The 18,622-nt window shown below is 32.4% G+C and overlaps 1 protein-coding gene across 2 annotated transcripts; it reads left to right on the top strand.

The window, feature by feature from the left end:
- Positions 1–7,475: 7,475 nt before the first annotated feature.
- Positions 7,476–11,840, top strand: LOC109807792 (monosaccharide-sensing protein 2). 2 transcript variants are annotated; one of them, XM_083066467.1, is made up of 5 exons: positions 7,476–7,795; positions 8,031–8,591; positions 8,818–9,707; positions 10,509–10,696; positions 10,861–11,000. In XM_083066467.1, the coding sequence occupies exons 1-5, from the start codon at positions 7,717–7,719 to the stop codon at positions 10,889–10,891; spliced, it is 1,749 nt and encodes a 582-aa protein (XP_082922593.1). In that variant the 5' UTR covers positions 7,476–7,716; the 3' UTR covers positions 10,892–11,000. The 2 variants fall into 2 exon arrangements, with proteins under 2 accessions (XP_082922593.1, XP_020226018.1); XM_020370429.3 differs by having other exon boundaries at positions 7,479–7,795; positions 10,980–11,840.
- The last annotated feature ends 6,782 nt before the right edge of the window (positions 11,841–18,622 follow it).

Here is an 18,622-nt window from a genome sequence, read left to right on the forward strand (position 1 = left end):
TTGTTTTAAAATACTTTTTGATTAACATTTTTTGTTTATAATATAATTAATATTTATTAATAATATTGTTACATTGTATATTTTGTTAGTTGCCGTTAATTTTATTAAAAATATGTTGTGTTTGTTTGTTGTTTAATTTTTAGGAACTTTAAAATTAAGAAATTTATAAAGAATTTTAGTTGTATAGAGGTTTCTCTTCGGAGAAATTCAGTTTGATTTGTAAGAAGGAATTTATTCAAGACATTACTTTAGAAAATGACTTTATAAGTTTATTTTTTCAAAAAGTTAGAGAAAAACCAGAAAGAAGAGCTTTGAAGCTAGGATCCTTTCTTTTTCTTCTTCCTTTCCTTTTAGAATAAACTTGGTGACTAAGTAGTGATTCTAGCTCCTTCATTGAGAATTAGAGGTGTGATTGGGGTGTGTAGAGCTTCCCGATGATAGCCAGTTCATTTTCATCTATCTTTTTCCTTGTGTCTCTTCGATCTGGAGGCAAGGGAAGCTAGAAGTCGAAACTTTGTTGATTGTTTAAGTTGTATGTTGTTGAATTGTATCCAAATCGTAGTTGTATTGGTGATTGAGTGCTAAAACTCATGTTTTTATGAGTTTTGGGTGTTTAAAGTGTGTTGAGGTGATTTTAGCTAATTGGTGGTTGCATGTTGTTATTTTGGTGAGAAATGAGTTGTATGTGATGATTGGATATGAATGATTGTGTTGCATGCTTAGAATCTTGAGTTTCAAATGAATTAAGCAATTTTGTGAATCTGCCAAGTGTAGAATTCATCATCTTGTCGAGTTCAACTTCAAGATGTTGGGCATTATGTAAGCTAGAGGCTCTCTACCTCACTCTCATCAGACGTGAGATTGATAGTGTCGGACGCGAGTTAGAAGAAAGCTTTCTGACTTGGTCACGTTGGACGAGGGTTGAATGGTGTCGAATGTGGATGCCTTTGGAGCTCTCTAACTTGGTGATGTTAGAGCCTAATTGAGTGGTGTCAAGCATTATCAAAACAAAAACTCTCTATCTATATGACACTGAGCACTAGCCTAGTTACATCGAGCATGAGTTAAGCAAAAACTCTCTACTTGAAATGAGATCGAATGTGAGTTTTGGGCACGCCAGGCATGAGAACAATATAGACTCTCTACCTCATCCATATCGAGTGCAAGTTAAGTGACATAGGGCGTGGATGAGCCAAAGGCTCTTTGTCCCATTTCACGTAAGGTGCAAAGAGAATGGTGTCAAACATGGGTTACCTAATGAAAGGGTGTTCTTTTTTGCTAAGTGTTGAACATAATGTGGGTAAGTAGTGGTGTTACATGTTGTATGTTGATGTATGATGTTGAATCTTAATAAATTGATTTGGGATAATATATATTGATGCTTAAATTGTTGATAGTTGTATGTTGAACATTGAGGTGGTTGAGTTGAAAATGCTTAAGGCATGGTGTTGAGTTATGTTGATTGACTTAAGATTAGAAGAAAAACTATTTTAAAAGTTGGATATCTCATTTTGAGAATATTATTGTGATGCTCTACGGGCCTAGTTAAAAACTCTTCTTGCGAAGTTGACCCTTAAAGCAGATAGTTAAATCTCCTCTAAGATCTTAGTTGATGAGATATGTAGGTAAGGTTGATGCATACTGTCTATAAGTGACCACAATATAAGGGTTAGGGCGAGTTATATTGATTCTAAAGCGACCAATATTGATCCGTATAGGAGTCAGGTCGAACCATATGTGTACAAGGTAGGGGGCCAAAATTCTTAACTAAGTACTGAAAAGGGCATCGTATTTAAAGAGTAATTGGCGAATTAATCATATAAGAGACTTAGTTATGTATGCTAATGTCATGGTAGGTCCACACCTAAGTTGTCCTACCTTGATAGAAATACTAGACCTTCCTAACTTAAGTGGAAAAATCTGAGAAATCATATTGTTGTGGATTGTTATCCAAATGGATATCAATTCCACAACACAATATGATTTATCAAATTTTTTCACTTAAACTATGAAAGTCCAGTATTCCTATTAAGGTTAAGAAAACTTGAGTGTGAGCCTACTATAGTCTTGGTATGCATAATAAAGCCTATTATGGAATTAACCAGTCGACCACCTTCCAAAAACTTAGTTAAAAATTTTGGTCTCCAATCTTATACCTTACTCAATTTGGTCATTTTATACAAGTATGACTCGACCTTGCTTCCACACAGATCTACATTTGGTCACTTATAATCAATATGGCTTGACTTGACCCCCATACTGTATCAATTAAAGACCTAGAAGAGACTCAAAATTTCACTTTAAGAGTCAACTTTTCAAGAAAGATTTTCAACAACTAGGATTATAGAGAACCATAACACCATATCCTCACAATGGGATATTCATATTTTCTAAACACCTCTTCTCTAATTCTAAGTCAATCAACGTAACTCAACTCTATGCAATAAGCATTGTCAACATAGCTATTTCAACACCACACAACATATAATTCCACTATAGTTCTACTTACCACTTTAAGCAACTTATATATCAACATACATCATCCTATAACAATATACAATAAACTAGTACCATATAACAATATACAACATGTGAGTAACTCAATCTACAAACCACATGTTTAACATTTAGCCAAATAAACAACACATTTTCATTAACATCTCGCATCCAGTGTCATTCTCATTGTGTTTAGTATTAGTGAGATAGAGAGTTTGTAGCTCACCCATGCCCAATGTGAATGAGATAAAGAACCCTTGTATCAGTCACGCCTAACATGACTAATTTCATGTCTGGCCTTATTTAAGTAAAAAGCCTTTATCTGACTTACGCCCAATGTTACAACACTAGCCTCAATGTCGTCTAAGTAGAGAGCTATATATTGCCTTGATCACGCCTGATGTCACTCAACTAAGACCCGATGTCATCAAGTCAAAGAGTTCTCGAGGCACTCACACTTGACACCCCTCAACCCATGCCTGGCGTGACTAAGTTAGATAGCTCTCCTCTAACTCATGCTTGACACTATCGATCTTGCACCCTATGTTAATAGGGTAGAGAGCCTTTGACCTTCATCATGCTCAACGTTACGAAGTTGTGTTTGGTGCGAAGTTGAATTTTGCACTTGGCAGATTCATATTTTGGCTCAATCCACTTGAAACTTGGAAAAATCCCAACATGCAATACCAGATATTACTACTACACATCTTAAGCAACTCATTCAACTTTAGATTTAACATACAACCATCTATCATTAGCTATTATCAATTTACTTCTCATAAGAGTAAATAGCAAATCTCAAACTTAACTCCAATCAACAAAATCTACTCAATCAATTCAAGAATTATTCAAGTAGAAATCAACAAGGACAACACTGAATCAACAAATTACAAGCTCCTCTCACCTCTGAACACTCTAGACAAAGGAAGAAGAAGGAAATAGAGTTTCTCGAGCTAACTCTGCATAATTACTACAACACTATAAGTTTATACTCTAGGAGCTTTGAATCTCCAACTAACAAATCTACTCTCACGGGAAGGGTGGAGGAATTTCATGAAGTCAAAAGAGAAGATGGTTCTCTTTGAGTTCCAAAGTTTCTCTCTCTAACTTCTCTTTAAGTTTTCTAAAGAAATGAACTTATGAAATCAATTTCTTAAGAAAGACCTCATACATCCTCCCCTAACTAGTCAACTTAACCTTCTATCAAAACAAATTCAAAATAACAAATACTCATTCAAATTCCTAAATCCTTAGAATTTCACAACAGTTAAACAATTAATCACAATGTCAATTAAATTAATAAAATCAATCATTATTGATAAAAGTCATGGTGTTACATTTTACATAATTAATAAGGGTAAAAATATAAAAAAATGATCAACCTCTATACATAAAACATATATAATTATCGTGTACGAGAGTATTTTTAGAGATGTTTTTTCAATAGGAGAGTTTTTTAAAAAAATTTAACTTCATATTTAATTTAATTTAATTTATCATAATTACTTATTAATTAAATTTTAATATTGTTTAAATAAATTATCAATAAATAAAAAAATTTGCATTACAATATAAATTATTTATTATAAATATTAAATATAATTTATATATTTAAAAATATTTTTTATTTAAATATAATATTATTTTATATATAAAATTTATTTTAAAATTTAATTATATATAATAAATATTTAACTTATGCATTATACATGCTAAAATACTAGTAACTTGTAAGTTAACTTATTTTCATGCATAAGGTACATTAAATATGTTTGCAAATATTTGGAGAAACTTGTAAATTAATCGGACCAATTTAACTAATAAAAAATAAAATAACGTATTAAGGTCAGTCTAATAATAAATAATTAGAATACAATACATAAAATTTTGAATTCAAATTTTATCATCTATCATTGAAAATTTTTTATAAAAAAAAATACACATTAATTATGTTACTTCAAAATTAATTTCATTCGAAATTAATTTAAAAATATGTAATTAAAACATAAAATAACTACACTGTGTATTTATATTTTATTCCAATATTTTACCGACTACATGACAATTAAATTTGCAGCGAAAGTCATAATTACATGTCATTTTCTAACTCTTTACATTAAAAACTTCCTTTAATTAGGTGTATGTTTGGTTTGAGTTTTCATCTACGTGCAAAAATAGAGTTATGATTGGGTTTATAATATCAGTTAATTACTTATATATTGTCAGTGTAAAATTTTTATATATTGTTAGTGTAAAGTTTTTTTATATTGATAATTAATCATATCTTTTAATAATGTCATGTCAGTTATTTATTTAATAAAATAGAAATAAAATAAAATAATTTAAAGGATATGATTGATTGTCAGTCTAAAAAATTTTATATTGGCAATATATGGATGATTAACTATTATAATATTTTATTATATTTACACAATTCACTCTTATAGAATTTTCTATATGGTAACATTTATTTCACAAAGTTATATCATATTTTCATTCTTATACAAAAGCACATGTCTTTTTCTTTATACTAGGATTAATTTAGTGACGAAGAGTCTACTAATTTAAGATTTAAATTTTATTATTGTATTATGAGTATATTTCACATTATATTTAATGAGTTTATAAGTCTTTTTACTAATTTATAAATTAGTTTAACCAAAATAAACTTATTTAATTCATAAATTTATTTTTACAAGCTAATTAAAGTGGCTTTGAGTTAGCTTATAAACATTTTTTTTTACTTTTTTATTCTCATTATTTTACTTAAAACCTTTTATTATCATTTTTAATTTATAAATTATTTTGTGTTGTTCTCCTACACTCATTATCAAATAAATAAACATGTCATTTCACACAAACATATGCCATTTTACCAAGTATTTTTAATTTAATCAGTTAATTTATAATTTTTTTACTTTTTAATTCTTAATTTTATAGCTAAGCTTCCAACCAACTAATAAACTAATTTTACTAAACACATTTTATATATAAATAAAAACATCTATTTTGATATCTAACATTCAATTTAATCTAATTAATATATTTTTCTTAATTAATCATTCAAGTAAATGAGATTTTTCCGCCTTTATTTGTCTTATCAATATTTAAATACTTTTAATTAGCAATGCATAAAAAACTACTTTTAGTTAGCATTAAATACAAACAAAAAATATATCTATAATTGATATTAAATAGATTGTATTTCTTATTTTTTGTATTTTAATTAAAATTTTAATTATTTTAATTAAAATATTTTTCATCAATTAAATTGGAAATCTCAATTAATTATTTTTATTTTATTCTTATATTTATGGACCAATACTCATATAAAGTACAAAATTTATTCTTAGTCAAACTACTCAAATTAACAAATTTTGATAAATTTTCACCTTAATTGTGAATTTATGATAGGTGTGAAGTTTAATGAAAAAAATACTAAATAAAATTAGTTTACCAAATGCTCAAGTGCCAAATGGAGATTGGAAAATCCATATCCGTATAAAAGTACGAGATAAATTAAGGTATAAGAAAAATTACCTCGATAATATCAGTCAAAGTAATAAAATTTAACTTTAAATAAAAGTCTATCATATTACAAAAAGATATGAACAAGAAAAATATTATTTAATCAATTGATCTATAATAAGTATTTATTTATTTTTTCTTAAGATGTAATGAAATGAAACTTTTTAAAGATGTCCACTAACATATTTGATTCTATTAATGAGAACTATGTATGTATGTCTAGAATGATAACCTTATTGGATGAAATTATGTAATTCAAGAATTAGTTTTCCATAAACTAACATCTGAAACTATTCCTAAAATTATAAAAAAAAATTCAAGAATCAATTATCACATAAATTTCTAATGAAGTTTCCAAATCTTGATATGCCAAGATTTTCAATATTGTTACCGTGGGCATTCATATTTACATAGTCATTAGCAAATATCTTTCATAAAATATACCTTTAATTTGAAATGGTATCGATGATTAAAGTACTTCTATATATATATATATATATATATATATATATATATATATATTTATTATTATTATTTTTTTACTTCAATTTGAAAAAATTGAAATTTCTATACGAAAAGCACTCGCTGATTTTTATGTGATTGTGAAACACGTGGTTGGATAAGATTAGGGTTTGAGGATCCTTCAATTTTGAACTTTCCATCATGTAATAAAATATCTTCTATTTTTTAGCTGTCGTTTTTTCTTTTAAAAAATCCTAATCAAATCGTTTTATTTGCTGGCCATCTAATAATTTTAACCAACTCATCAAATCATCGATTGATCGGTCAATACTAAGACGTGGGAGGAGCAATGTTTGCCATTCAAATCATTCAAATAGAAAAAAAAAAAAAAAAGATCAACTCTTATTTCCTACCAAAAAGGAAAAATGTATCAAGTAAATTTTATTAACAATAACATTATTTCCAAATTTGAATAGATATTTTTTTATAAAAATAAAAAAATTATAAAAATATCGTAACAAAGATTAAATTTAAGTTCTCATATTTAATACATCTAGATATATTCTCCGATGAACTTTGTTTTTAAAAAGAAATCAAGCTTGTGTAATACATTCTCCCACATACCAATAATAATATTTTCAAATTTTAATAAATTAAAATAAATATATTCTCCAGCAATCTTGTTTTAACAAAAAAATCAAACTTGCTTAATATATTCTCCCACATACCAATATTAATATTAATTAATTAAAATGGTAATGACCGTGATGGAAGATGCAACCGTGGCGACTCCTGAGTGAAGCAATTCAATTTCATGTGCTTGTGATTATAAAAATTGGGTTAGCCTGGCATCATTCCTTTGACTTTTTGATTAACTAATTGTTGATGTTTTATGTGATGATAAATAATAATTTAAAAAAAATCCCTCGTACAGCTAAGCCTGAATTAGATACACTTAGGATTTTATTTTGATATAATAAGAAGTAAACAAGCTTTCCCGACATACTGATGCTAACCGTACTCATCTCGAACACACTATCCTACGTGTGTAGTCCCATTCTCTGGACAACACTACCATTTTTCTAGGGAGCACTCAGTAGTACCCATCAACTCTCAATTTTCACGTTACATATGAAGATCTGAAAAGGGTTACAAAGCTTTCAATTTGAGTTCAACTGCTCATACACTTTGGATTTTGGCCTTTTTCTCTTTTTTCTCAGACAAGAAAAAATGATGGAGGTTGTGATTGTTGCGGTTGCTGCAACACTTGGGAATCTTCTGATGGGTTGGGATAGTTCAACCATTGCAGGTTAGTATTTTTTTTTATCCATTCCTACTTTTATTTATTTATTTAATTATGTTGTGTGTGAAAATATATCTCAAGGTCATGTATGATATGATCATGATTCTGTGTTTATGATTTGGGATTGGGACATGAAGCTGAGATGCTGCTTGCCCCAATTCTCTAATAGAATGGGAATTGCAAAAGGGTGTGTTAGAACTGGTTAATGAAACTGAACAAACATGTTGCTACCCTTTTGCAGCGGGTATGACCTACATCAAGGAGGAATTCGACTTGGATGCGACACTTGAAGGGCTAATAGTGTCCATGTCGTTTATAACCGGTACTGTTGTGACAATATTCTCTGGAACAGTGTGTGATTTGGTTGGAAGACGCCCTATGCTGATAACATCTTCTGTCATGTTTTTCCTTAGCGGTCTGATAATGTTGTGGACTCCTAATGTTATTGTTGTTCTGCTAGCGAGGATAGTGGATGGGGTTGCCATTGCTCTTGCCGTTACTCTTACCCCTCTCTACATATCTGAGGTAGCACCGGCTGATATCAGAGGCCAATTGAACACTCTTACTCAGTTTGCTTGTTCTGGTGGAATGTTCTTGGCATACATCATGGTGTTCTCAATGTCCTTGGCGGATTCACCCAGTTGGAGACTCATGCTTGGAGTCATTTCTATTCCTGCTGTTGCTTACTTTTTGCTGGCTGTGTTTTACCTTCCTGAGTCTCCTAGGTGGCTTGTCAGCAAAGGCCGGCTACATGAGGCTGAAAAGGTTCTGAAAAGGCTTCGCGGTGCTGAAGATGTTTCAGGTGACACTGAATTTGTACTTTGGATTAATTTTTCTAAAAGTACTTATTCTAGAAGAAAAAATGAATTTAGTTTCTCCATAAGTTAAAATTAACTTAATTTTCCTTCATATTTACTCCTCCTATAAGTGCTTGGAGAGTGACAGTTTATCCAAACAGACTCTTATTGTTGGTTCGAATTTGTTGAAACATCATTTTGTGCTGATTAGGAGATAACTTTGGTCTGTAGGGGAATTGGCGTTGCTGGCGGAGGGTCTCAGTCCTGGGGGTGAAGCCACTTCCATAGAAGAGTATATGGTTGCCCCAGCTAATGAGATTCTTGTTAACCAGGAAGCAGCAAAAGATTATATCAAGTTATATGGTCCTAATGAGGGAGTTGCAATGGTTGCTCAGCCAGTGAATGGACAAGGTAGCTTTGCATCGCGTAGTATGTTGTCTCAGCAAGGAAGCTTTGGAACTCTGACTGGTGGTGGTCTTAAGGATCCTATTGTGAATCTCTTTGGAAGTTTGCATGAGAATACTCTCCCTGAGAGTGGAGGTTCACGCAGTATGCTAATTCATAATGCCAACAGTATCTTTGATACCAGTGACAACTTGCATGAGTCCAGTCCCTTTGGTACCAGTGACAACTTGCATGCTCCACTGATGTCATTCCAAGGGGGTGCTGGGGAGAAGGACAGGGCTTATGGATCTAAGGACATGTTAGGCATGAGGAGCACTAGCAGCCTGAGAAGTAATAGTAGTTTCTTTCATGGGACTGCTGTTGAAACACCCAAAAATACAAACATTGGTGGAGGTTGGCAGTTGGTGTATAAATCAGCTGATGGTGCTGTGGGTGGGAAAAGAGAAGGACTCCAAAGGGTTTATTTGCACGCAGATCCTGCTGCTGTGTCTCACTCTCAACATGTTTCATTTGTTTCAACTTCCGGCTATGACATACCGATAGATGGTGGCGAAGCTTTCCAAGCAGCTGCTCTTGTCAGCCAATCAGTTATAGGTACTCATGATTTGTTGCATTTGCCAGAAGTTGCAGCAAAGGGCCCAAAATGGAGAGGTCTGCTAGAACCAGGAGTCAAGCGTGCATTAATTGTTGGAATAGGACTTCAAATTCTTCAACAGGTACAATTAGTTGGCACTGTAATAGTATTGCATCACTTGACTATATTGTCTCCTCTTATAATTGATATCCATGCATTCATCTAAAAATTGGATCATGAATGGTTATCCAGTTCCCTATTCTGAAGTTGTTATTTGCCGTCTGTTGTACTTTGTCATATGTTTTATCAGTATCAACATCATAGAGGTAGAGGATTAATATTCGTGAAGATAATAATCTTATAGTTTAGCTATAGGTTGTTGATTTTATCATTTCAGAATTACAAGTCTACTTCAAATGGATATCTTTATACCCACTTTAACTCTTGGCTATGAGGTGTACCTTATCCTATCCTTCAATATACAAAATTACAATCTACTCTTACTTTGCAGTTACTGCACAATAATGCCTTGTGGATCTTAGGAGTTGTCTAGTTTAAGCAAACGTTTCATGTTTTCATTTCTTGTTTTTACTAATAATTACTACCATTTGCTGGGAAAATCTTTTGAAAACAAAAAACAAAATAAAACCACCATAGAATTTTTGTTAATTACTGAAAATAGGAAATAGAAATAGAAAAGGTTTTCACAAACTAAAACAAGCCTTTAGTTGTTTGCACTATTAGTATTCTCTCCTTTCCTTTTCCCCATCTCATCTTTCTAACAATTTTGACAAAGTTTTTGGAAAATATGCATGTTTCTAGGTGTTCTTTTCCTTGCAATTTAAAATTAGCTGAAGCAAAGGATAATATGATATTCACATTGAAGAGTTGCTCCTACACTCCAGCTTCTTATGTGATTCTGAAAATGTAACATGTATTGCAGGCTGCTGGCATAAATGGGTTTCTCTACTATGCTCCCCAGATTCTTGAGCAGGCAGGAGTAGGGGCTCTTTTATCAAACTTGGGCCTTAGTTCAGCCTCTTCTTCTTTTCTTGTAAATATTGTTACAACCTTCTGCATGCTTCCTTGTATAGGTCTTGCCATAAGACTCATGGATATTTCTGGCAGGAGGTATGTTTAATCTACGGTTTGGCCTGAATTTCATGTTGATCTTGTTTCTGTTCTGCTTCGTGTATAGAGCCATAGCCGTATTACAGAATTATAATCAAAACAAGATTGTTTAATTTCTACAGTCACAATTGTTTCATCCTATTCTTTTGGCATTTGTAATGTAGACAGGGTCCTATTAGTGCAAGATTTGCTTAACTACTGGTCTTTACAAGATTCTCAAAACAAAAATTGGACTGAAATGCAACAATTGGTGACAATGACATTACGTATTTTCTCATAACAGGTCAATCATGCTGTACACAATACCCATTTTGATAGTTTGTCTCCTGGTACTAGTTATCAAGCAGTTCTTTGAGATCGATTCTGTCCTCGATGCAGCGATCAGTGCTGTTAGTGTTGTGGTTTATGAAAGTGTGTTCTGCATGGGGTTGGGCGTTATTCCGAACATCATATGTGCTGAAATCTTCCCAACAAATGTTCGCGGAATCTGCATTTCTTTGACTTCTCTTACATATTGGGGTTGCACCTTGATTGTCACTTTGATCTTCCCCTACTTGCTCCAGCTTCTTGGTCTCGCCGGTGTCTTTATATTATTTGTTGTTGGCTGCATCATTTCATGGATCTTTGTCTACTTGAAAGTTCCTGAAACAAAAGGCATGCCTTTAGAAGTTATTATTGAGTTTTTTGCTATTGGTGCAAAGCCTGGCACTGATCCTTCCACACTGGGAATCAAAGTTTGATGCCTCGGTGAATGGTGATATCATCATCACCATAAGAAGTAGCAGCATAGATCATCAATAAGCATATAAGTTCAGTTGGTTTGATTCCTCCTAAATTGAGTTGAGAAGATTTGGTTGAAGATTGAAACTATTTGGCTCTAGCGACTTCCCTTTTGGTGCTTTTGGGAGAAAATGAGTATAATAGTCATTTATTTATAATATTATGATTCATATTTAGAGTATTCCTTGTATTCTTTTATCTTTTCATTCCTTAGCATTTGCTATTTGGTTTTTCGCCTTGCTTTGCATAGGGGGATGATGTGCTCTAGTGAATTTTGAGGTATGAAAAGGTTATCACTACGCTGGTTGTGTTCTTCTATAATGATGTCTAGCTAGTAATATTAAAGTATCTGTGTTCATCTAAACTTATGATTTTATATAGGTGACAACTTTAATGTTATGCAATATACCCAATATGCATTAAATTAAAACTTATGGCTGTTTGGTAGGGGGGGGAAGAAAACATAGACATTTTTTTTTTGTTTAGTTAGAAAGAAAGTAGTCGAAATGTTGACTTTTAAAAATAAAATTTGAAAAAAATTCTTTTAATTCAAATTTAAAACGTCTATCTTCTCCCTCACTTTCTTTCACGATACTCAAACGGACCATTAGGTTCAACTTTAGACTTAGTGAAGAAATCAAGGTAGTTATGGTATGCATCACTATCTCGTACAATTTAGAAGCATGTATAGAATCCAAATCAAAATCACATGTCACAACTACCATACTAAAAATTTCCTCAGCTACTGCTAGATTGAGTCACTTAGAAGACAACTGAAAAGAAAAACACATCCTCTACTTTCTAACTAGACTTCAACACCTAAAATCATTTTTCAGAACTTAGAAAACTTCTCTTGTGATCATGGATTAACTAGAATGAGATTATTCTATCTTAACCAATAAGTAAATATTCGGGAAAATTCTTTACCGCCCATAATGATTTTTCTTTATTTGAATATAATTGTCTATAGTAGAAAATACATATAGTTTATAAAAAAGGACAAGAACATCGTTCTCAACACAAACTCAATATCCACCATGCCTAACTTGAAATAATCCCCAACTACCGACTACTGTTAACAAAGCTGTGAAGTGTGAACCACTTGAAGCCATAAAACTACCCATTATCAACCTCTATTCAGCACAAAACCAACTACATCTGACTAATCAAACAAATAAATTCTTAATCATTGCATCACCAAAATCTCCATGAGACACCGTCTCACAAAGAGGTATGCATCCATTGCTATAAATTATTAAACCTTTTCATTGAGACATCATTGTCTCCTTTATCATAGCATGATCATCTAAGCTTTTATCACGTGAGTCAGGCAATCAACACTGATTTTCCCTTCCCTTAACAATCAAAATCAATCAAGGAATGATATAGTGCATGGGCATGGATCATAATGTTGCAAGACAAGTGGATTGGAACATAAAATTATTTGAGACTAAATTGAACCTTTCCTCAAATTTTGGAGACTAAAATATAATCCTAAAAAAAATGGATTGAAATCAAACTTAACTTTAAAAAATCAATTTGTAAGATAAGAATTATTCTTCGTTTATATATTATAATATTATCTCTAACTAATGTGGGATCTTCAACACACTTTCTCATATCGAAGATGAAATATATTAAGTATGAAGTTTACAAAATTAAACATCTGTGAGTGGTTCAATAATAGATTAATAGTGAGTGCTTTTTTTTTTTAAGAAAATATAGTGGGTGCTTGATAGACAAAGTAACACTTAGTAGGATGAGCTCTAATACCATTTTACGAAAGTGAATTAAAATTTAACTCAATTTTACAAAATCGGTTTATAAAATAAGATTATTCCTCACTTATATGCACTAATAACTATATGATCATTTCTTTTGTCGACGTGAAAACTTCAACATAAACCTATCAAATCAAGAAAATTATATTTCTCCAACTAAATTGTTCAGAAAATATATATATTTTTTTATATTTATCTCTATTTATTAAAGATGATGAGATAGACAAAAAAAAATAGTATGAATTGTCGTACGTTAATGACTACTCATGAAATAATACATTCATCAGATGATACGTACATAAATAAATAAATAAATAAATGAAATAATAATAATAATAATAATAATAATAATAATAACTATTTGGGGAGTCTTAACTTTAGAAACAGACTATTTGGGCTGAGCCATCGATCTGGACTCAAAATGGCAAATTTGAATTTTGATTGTTTTATTTTCAATTTGACTCCACTGTAACTTTTATTTTCATGTATTCACACGTAGGCATGGCAATGGGCGGGGCGGGGGCGGGTTTTACTCCGCAAATTTAAACTGCCCACGCCCCCGCCTTTGATACCCGCCGAGGGTAAAATCTAGGTCTCCATCCCCGTCTCCCGCTGGGTTCGGGTTTCCTCGCCCCGCCCTCGCCCCAGCTCTTATTTTTTTTCTTCTTTTTTCTTTTAAATAAATATGAATAATTTTAAAAAAAATAAAAGAAAAGTAAAATAATATAAATTTGTACGTATAAATATTTCTAATTTTGGTTTATATATATATATATATATATATATATATATAAATAATTTTTTAATTATATTATTAAGCGGAGCGGGGGCGGGTATGGGGGTGGGGGCGGGGTGGGTATTAACATCCCCGTCCCCGCTCCCGCTCCTGATTTTATCAATCGAGGAAAATCCAAACTCGATAAACACAGGTTTTCCCCGTCCAAATCAGGGCGGGTTCAGACGGTTACTCACGGGGACGAGTTAGATTGCCATGCCTATTTACACGAACAATATATATGTATAAATAAACGGAGCGACTATCATATGAAAAAAGAAAAAGAAAAAAGCTCTGTTTATTAAGGTTTGATTTTTCCTCGACATAAGTGATAGGAGGAAATTAAACTCCTATACTAATAATATGACTTGTTTAATAAATAAAAAATATATGACTTGGTTGATAATTTTTGATTTTCTTAAAAGTTTTAATATCCATTAATTGTGATATGATTTATTTTTTTCAAAGATATATGAATATGATCAATGCTCGACAATTAAATGCATAATAAGAAGTTGAGAAAGGATAAACTATAAACACCGAATTTTCATAGTCCATATTAAGGGCCCAGTCAAATTTGGGTTGGGGTGCCTTTCTTTGTGTGCTTTCCTGTACACCAATCGTCTTTATATTTTACTAGATGGTCTTATTCTCTTAATTTCGTTCAAGTTTCTTCTATAAAAATTGAGAAATATAATTAATATGATTATTTTCTTAAATTTATTTATTTTTAATTTTACAATAATTATGCTAAAATAATTAAAAATTAGAAGAAAAAATATTAATTTGATAAATTGAAATATAGTTAAATATCATGTACTCACACATAAGGCGACAATGTATTTAGTGAAAAATTTCGGGTTTGATTTTTACTACCTTAAATTATACGAATTGAAAAATCTAATTGAAAATTGAATTATATATGTGTTTAGTCGAACTTTTGTACTTTGTTTTCAGTCTTCAAACGTTTTTTTTAATTAGTTTTAGTTAATAAATTTTTGTCAACTTTTATTTTTAATCTTAAATTATTTTTCTTTACAGTTTGATATCTGATGGTTAATTTTTTTTTTTTTACAAAAACAAATTTTAGAGGCATAAATTAAATAAAATGTGTTAAAAAAATCAACAAATGTTGACGTTTAATCCTTAAAAATTAACATATCTATGGAGGTGTTTGCAAGAGAGAGAGATGATAACTGCGGAATTATTACGTATTGGCGGCATTTATGTTTATGAGGATCTAATTAATTTGTGCATACGTATATAACACGTAATCGAATATATACATATTAAGGAACGATGTGGCGTAACGTGATTGGTAGCTCGGTAACGCACACAGTTCCTTCCATTCTATCCAATAAATTCCTCATGAATTTCTTGCTGTCATTATCATATTTTTCAGAACTTAGAAAACTTCTCTTGTGATCATGGATTAACTAGAATGAGATTATTCTATCTTAACCAATAAGTAAATATTCGGAAAAATTCTTTACCGCCCATAATGATTTTTCTTTATTTGAATATAATTGTCTATAGTAGAAAATACATATAGTTTATAAAAAAGGACAAGAACATCGTTCTCAACACAAACTCAATATCCACCATGCCTAACTTGAAATAATTTCCAACTACTTATTACTGTTATTAGAGCTGTCAAAATGGGCTTGGTTTGGCGAGCCAATCCGGCTCACCACGGGTTCAAGCCGGGTTGGGTTAAAAAAAATTTGAAAATTTTAATACGGGTCAAATTTGAACCCGGCTCACCACCAACCCGGCTCACCCGGGTTGAACCCGTGGTGAGCCGGCTGGCCCACCAACCTGTGATTATTTTTTTTTGAAAAAATATAATAATTATTGGGTCATGGAGCAGTCCAACATGAGACAATAATAATTTAATGTTAGATTGTGATTTGTAATTTTTGTGATTTTGGATTGTATTTGAAGTTTAAGATAATTTTGGATTATATTTATCTATTTGAGATTATTTAGATTTGATTTGATTGTATTTAAAATTATCATTTAATGTTTGGGATGAATAATTCATTTAAGGATGTCTTAATTAAGAATCTCAGATTTTTAAAATAAGTTTAAATTTTTGGGCTTTAGTTGTATATTAAGAAAAAAAAAATGAAAAAAATTATTTTTTTTAAATGTGAGCCAACCCGTTTAACCCACCAACCCATGGTGGGCCGGGTCGGGCTCGATTTTTTTGAGCTCACTGATAAATGAGCCGGGTTGGGTTGGTCCACCAAATGGCCAACCCGTGGTGGGCCGGGCCGGGCCGGGCCAGGTAGCCCGTTTTGACAGCTCTAACTGTTAACATGCCTAACTTGAAATAATCCCCAACTACCGACTACTGTTAACAAAGTTGTGAAGTGTGAACCACTTGAAGCCATAAAACTACCCATTATCAACCTCTATTCTGCACAAAACCAACTAAATCTGACTAATCAAACAAATAAATTCTTAATCATTGCATTACCAAAATCTCCATGAGACACCGTCTCACTATAAGAGAACAGTCAGGAGAAGAGAGTTATTGAATCTAAAATATGAGACTGTATGTTATGAGTAACATAATACAAGTATATTTATATACAAATAGAGAGGGCTATTAAGCTAACTATTGAATATCCTTTTTATCCCCCTTCAAACTTAGTGTGCATTGTTTATCTACAGTAAGTTTGTGCCTTAAATCTAGGAAGATAGCTGAACTTGGAGCCTTAGTCAATAAATCTGCAACTTGAAACCTTGATGGGATATGCTTGACTTGAATTTGTCCCCGAGCCACTCTTTCTCTAACAAATCACAAATCCAACTCAAAATGTTTAGTTTTCGTATGTAAGACTGGATTGGTGGATAGAAGAACCGCCCCTTGATTATCGTACCAGATGAGAGGTGGTTGTGTGCTGCTGATGTGAAGTTCTGAAAGCATATTTTGAATGTATTGAATCTTAGTGACTAGACTTGCCAGACTTCTAAATTCTGCCTCTGTGCTAGACCTAGATACAACCCTTTGTTTCTTTGCCATCCAAGATACTATATAAGGCCTTAGATACACACAATTCCCTGATGTCGATCTCATGTCTTCTTGGTCACTCGCCCAATCCGAGTCACAAGATGCATGTATTTCAGTATCACTTGACTTCTTGTAGTGTAATCCATGATGTAGAGAACCTTGGAGATACCTGAGCAGTCGCTTTGCTGCTTTCCAGTGGTTTTCAAGGGGATGATGCATGAACTGACACAACTTATTTATTGTGTAAGCTATGTCTGGTATGGTGATAGTTAGGTATTGCAGGGCACCAATGACTGACCTATAGAGACTCGGATCCTGGCACACTGTCGTCCCATCATTTGTTAGCTTGAGTGAAAGTGTCATGGGGGTTTTGACAGACTTTGCATTTGACATGTTGAGTTTGTTAAGAATATTTGCAAGATACTTGGTTTGAGAGAGATGAATGCCACCTGCACCATCGAAATTGACTTCGATTCCAAGGAAATGATGCAAACTGCCAAGATCTTTGAGAGGGAAGGATCTATGAAGAGTATGAATCAGAGTTTGTATAACTGTAGGCGAGTTGTTAGTTATAATAATATCATCAACATATATGAGGATGTATATAGAATTGACTTTGGATGTAAAGGTAAATAAAGAAGTATATGATCTAGCCTGTTTATATCCCAGCCGAATTAGAGTTAGAGTGAGTTTTTGGAACCAAGTTCTTGGAGCTTGCTTGAGGCCATATAGTGCTTTCCTGAGTTTGCAAACTGTATTTGGAGCTCCATTATGAAACCCCTGTGGCTGAAGCATGTAGATGTCTTCTTTTAGATCACCATTTAGAAACGCATTATCCACGTCTATTTGATGAATTGGCCAGCCTTTCAAAACTGCTAGAGCAAGAACTACTCTAATGCTGACAGGTCTGATGACAGGACTAAAAGTGTCTATATAATCTAGTCCTTGCTGTTGGTTGAAACCTCGGGCTACTAATCGAGCTTTGTGTCTAAGGATTGAGCTATCTTGTTTGTACTTATTCTTGAATATCCATTTGCAAGTTATTGCTTTTCTTCCTAGTGGTAAGGAGACTAAATCCCATGTATGGTTTTTCATTAAGGCATTGTACTCATCTTGCATGGCTTGTTTCCAGTACTTGTTTTCAAGAGCCTGGACAACATTGGTTGGTTCAGATGTAGCAAGAAAGACTTTAGGTTTGAAAATGCCAACTTTAGCTCTAGTGATCATAGGGTGTTGATTTGTTGTTTTTGTTGTAGGTGGTGCTTGAACTGTTACTGTTGTGGTAGTTGGTTGTGAATTTAGCTGAGAAGAAGATGTGGTCAGGTTATCCTGTGAGGTATCAGTAGTGGAAGTGGGTGGAGAATTTTGAAGGGACTCATCAAATGGAGAAGCTGATGGAACAATGGTAGTTGAATTGGGTGCCAGTAATTGAGATGGCAAAACATGTATACATGGCACGGCTTGTGGTACGTGAGACGGTGACAGTCCTACAATATTGTTAGTGCTGAAATAGGATGTACCAGGTAATGTGTCTTCATCAAAGACCACATTCCTGGATATAATAATTTTGC

Source organism: Cajanus cajan, chromosome 11, assembly GCF_000230855.2.
Source record: "Cajanus cajan strain Asha chromosome 11, NIPB_CcT2T_4, whole genome shotgun sequence".
NCBI classification, from domain to species: domain Eukaryota; kingdom Viridiplantae; phylum Streptophyta; class Magnoliopsida; order Fabales; family Fabaceae; genus Cajanus; species Cajanus cajan.

Bases quoted from the DNA above. Each gene is read 5' to 3' on its own strand.
- LOC109807792 (XM_020370429.3), top strand. From the start codon at position 7,717: ATGATGGAGGTTGTGATTGTTGCGGTTGCTGCAACACTTGGGAATCTT. The intron at 8,592-8,817 runs GTGACACTGAAT...TTTGGTCTGTAG, and splicing joins CGGTGCTGAAGATGTTTCAG to GGGAATTGGCGTTGCTGGCG. The intron at 10,697-10,979 runs GTATGTTTAATC...TTCTCATAACAG, and splicing joins ATGGATATTTCTGGCAGGAG to GTCAATCATGCTGTACACAA.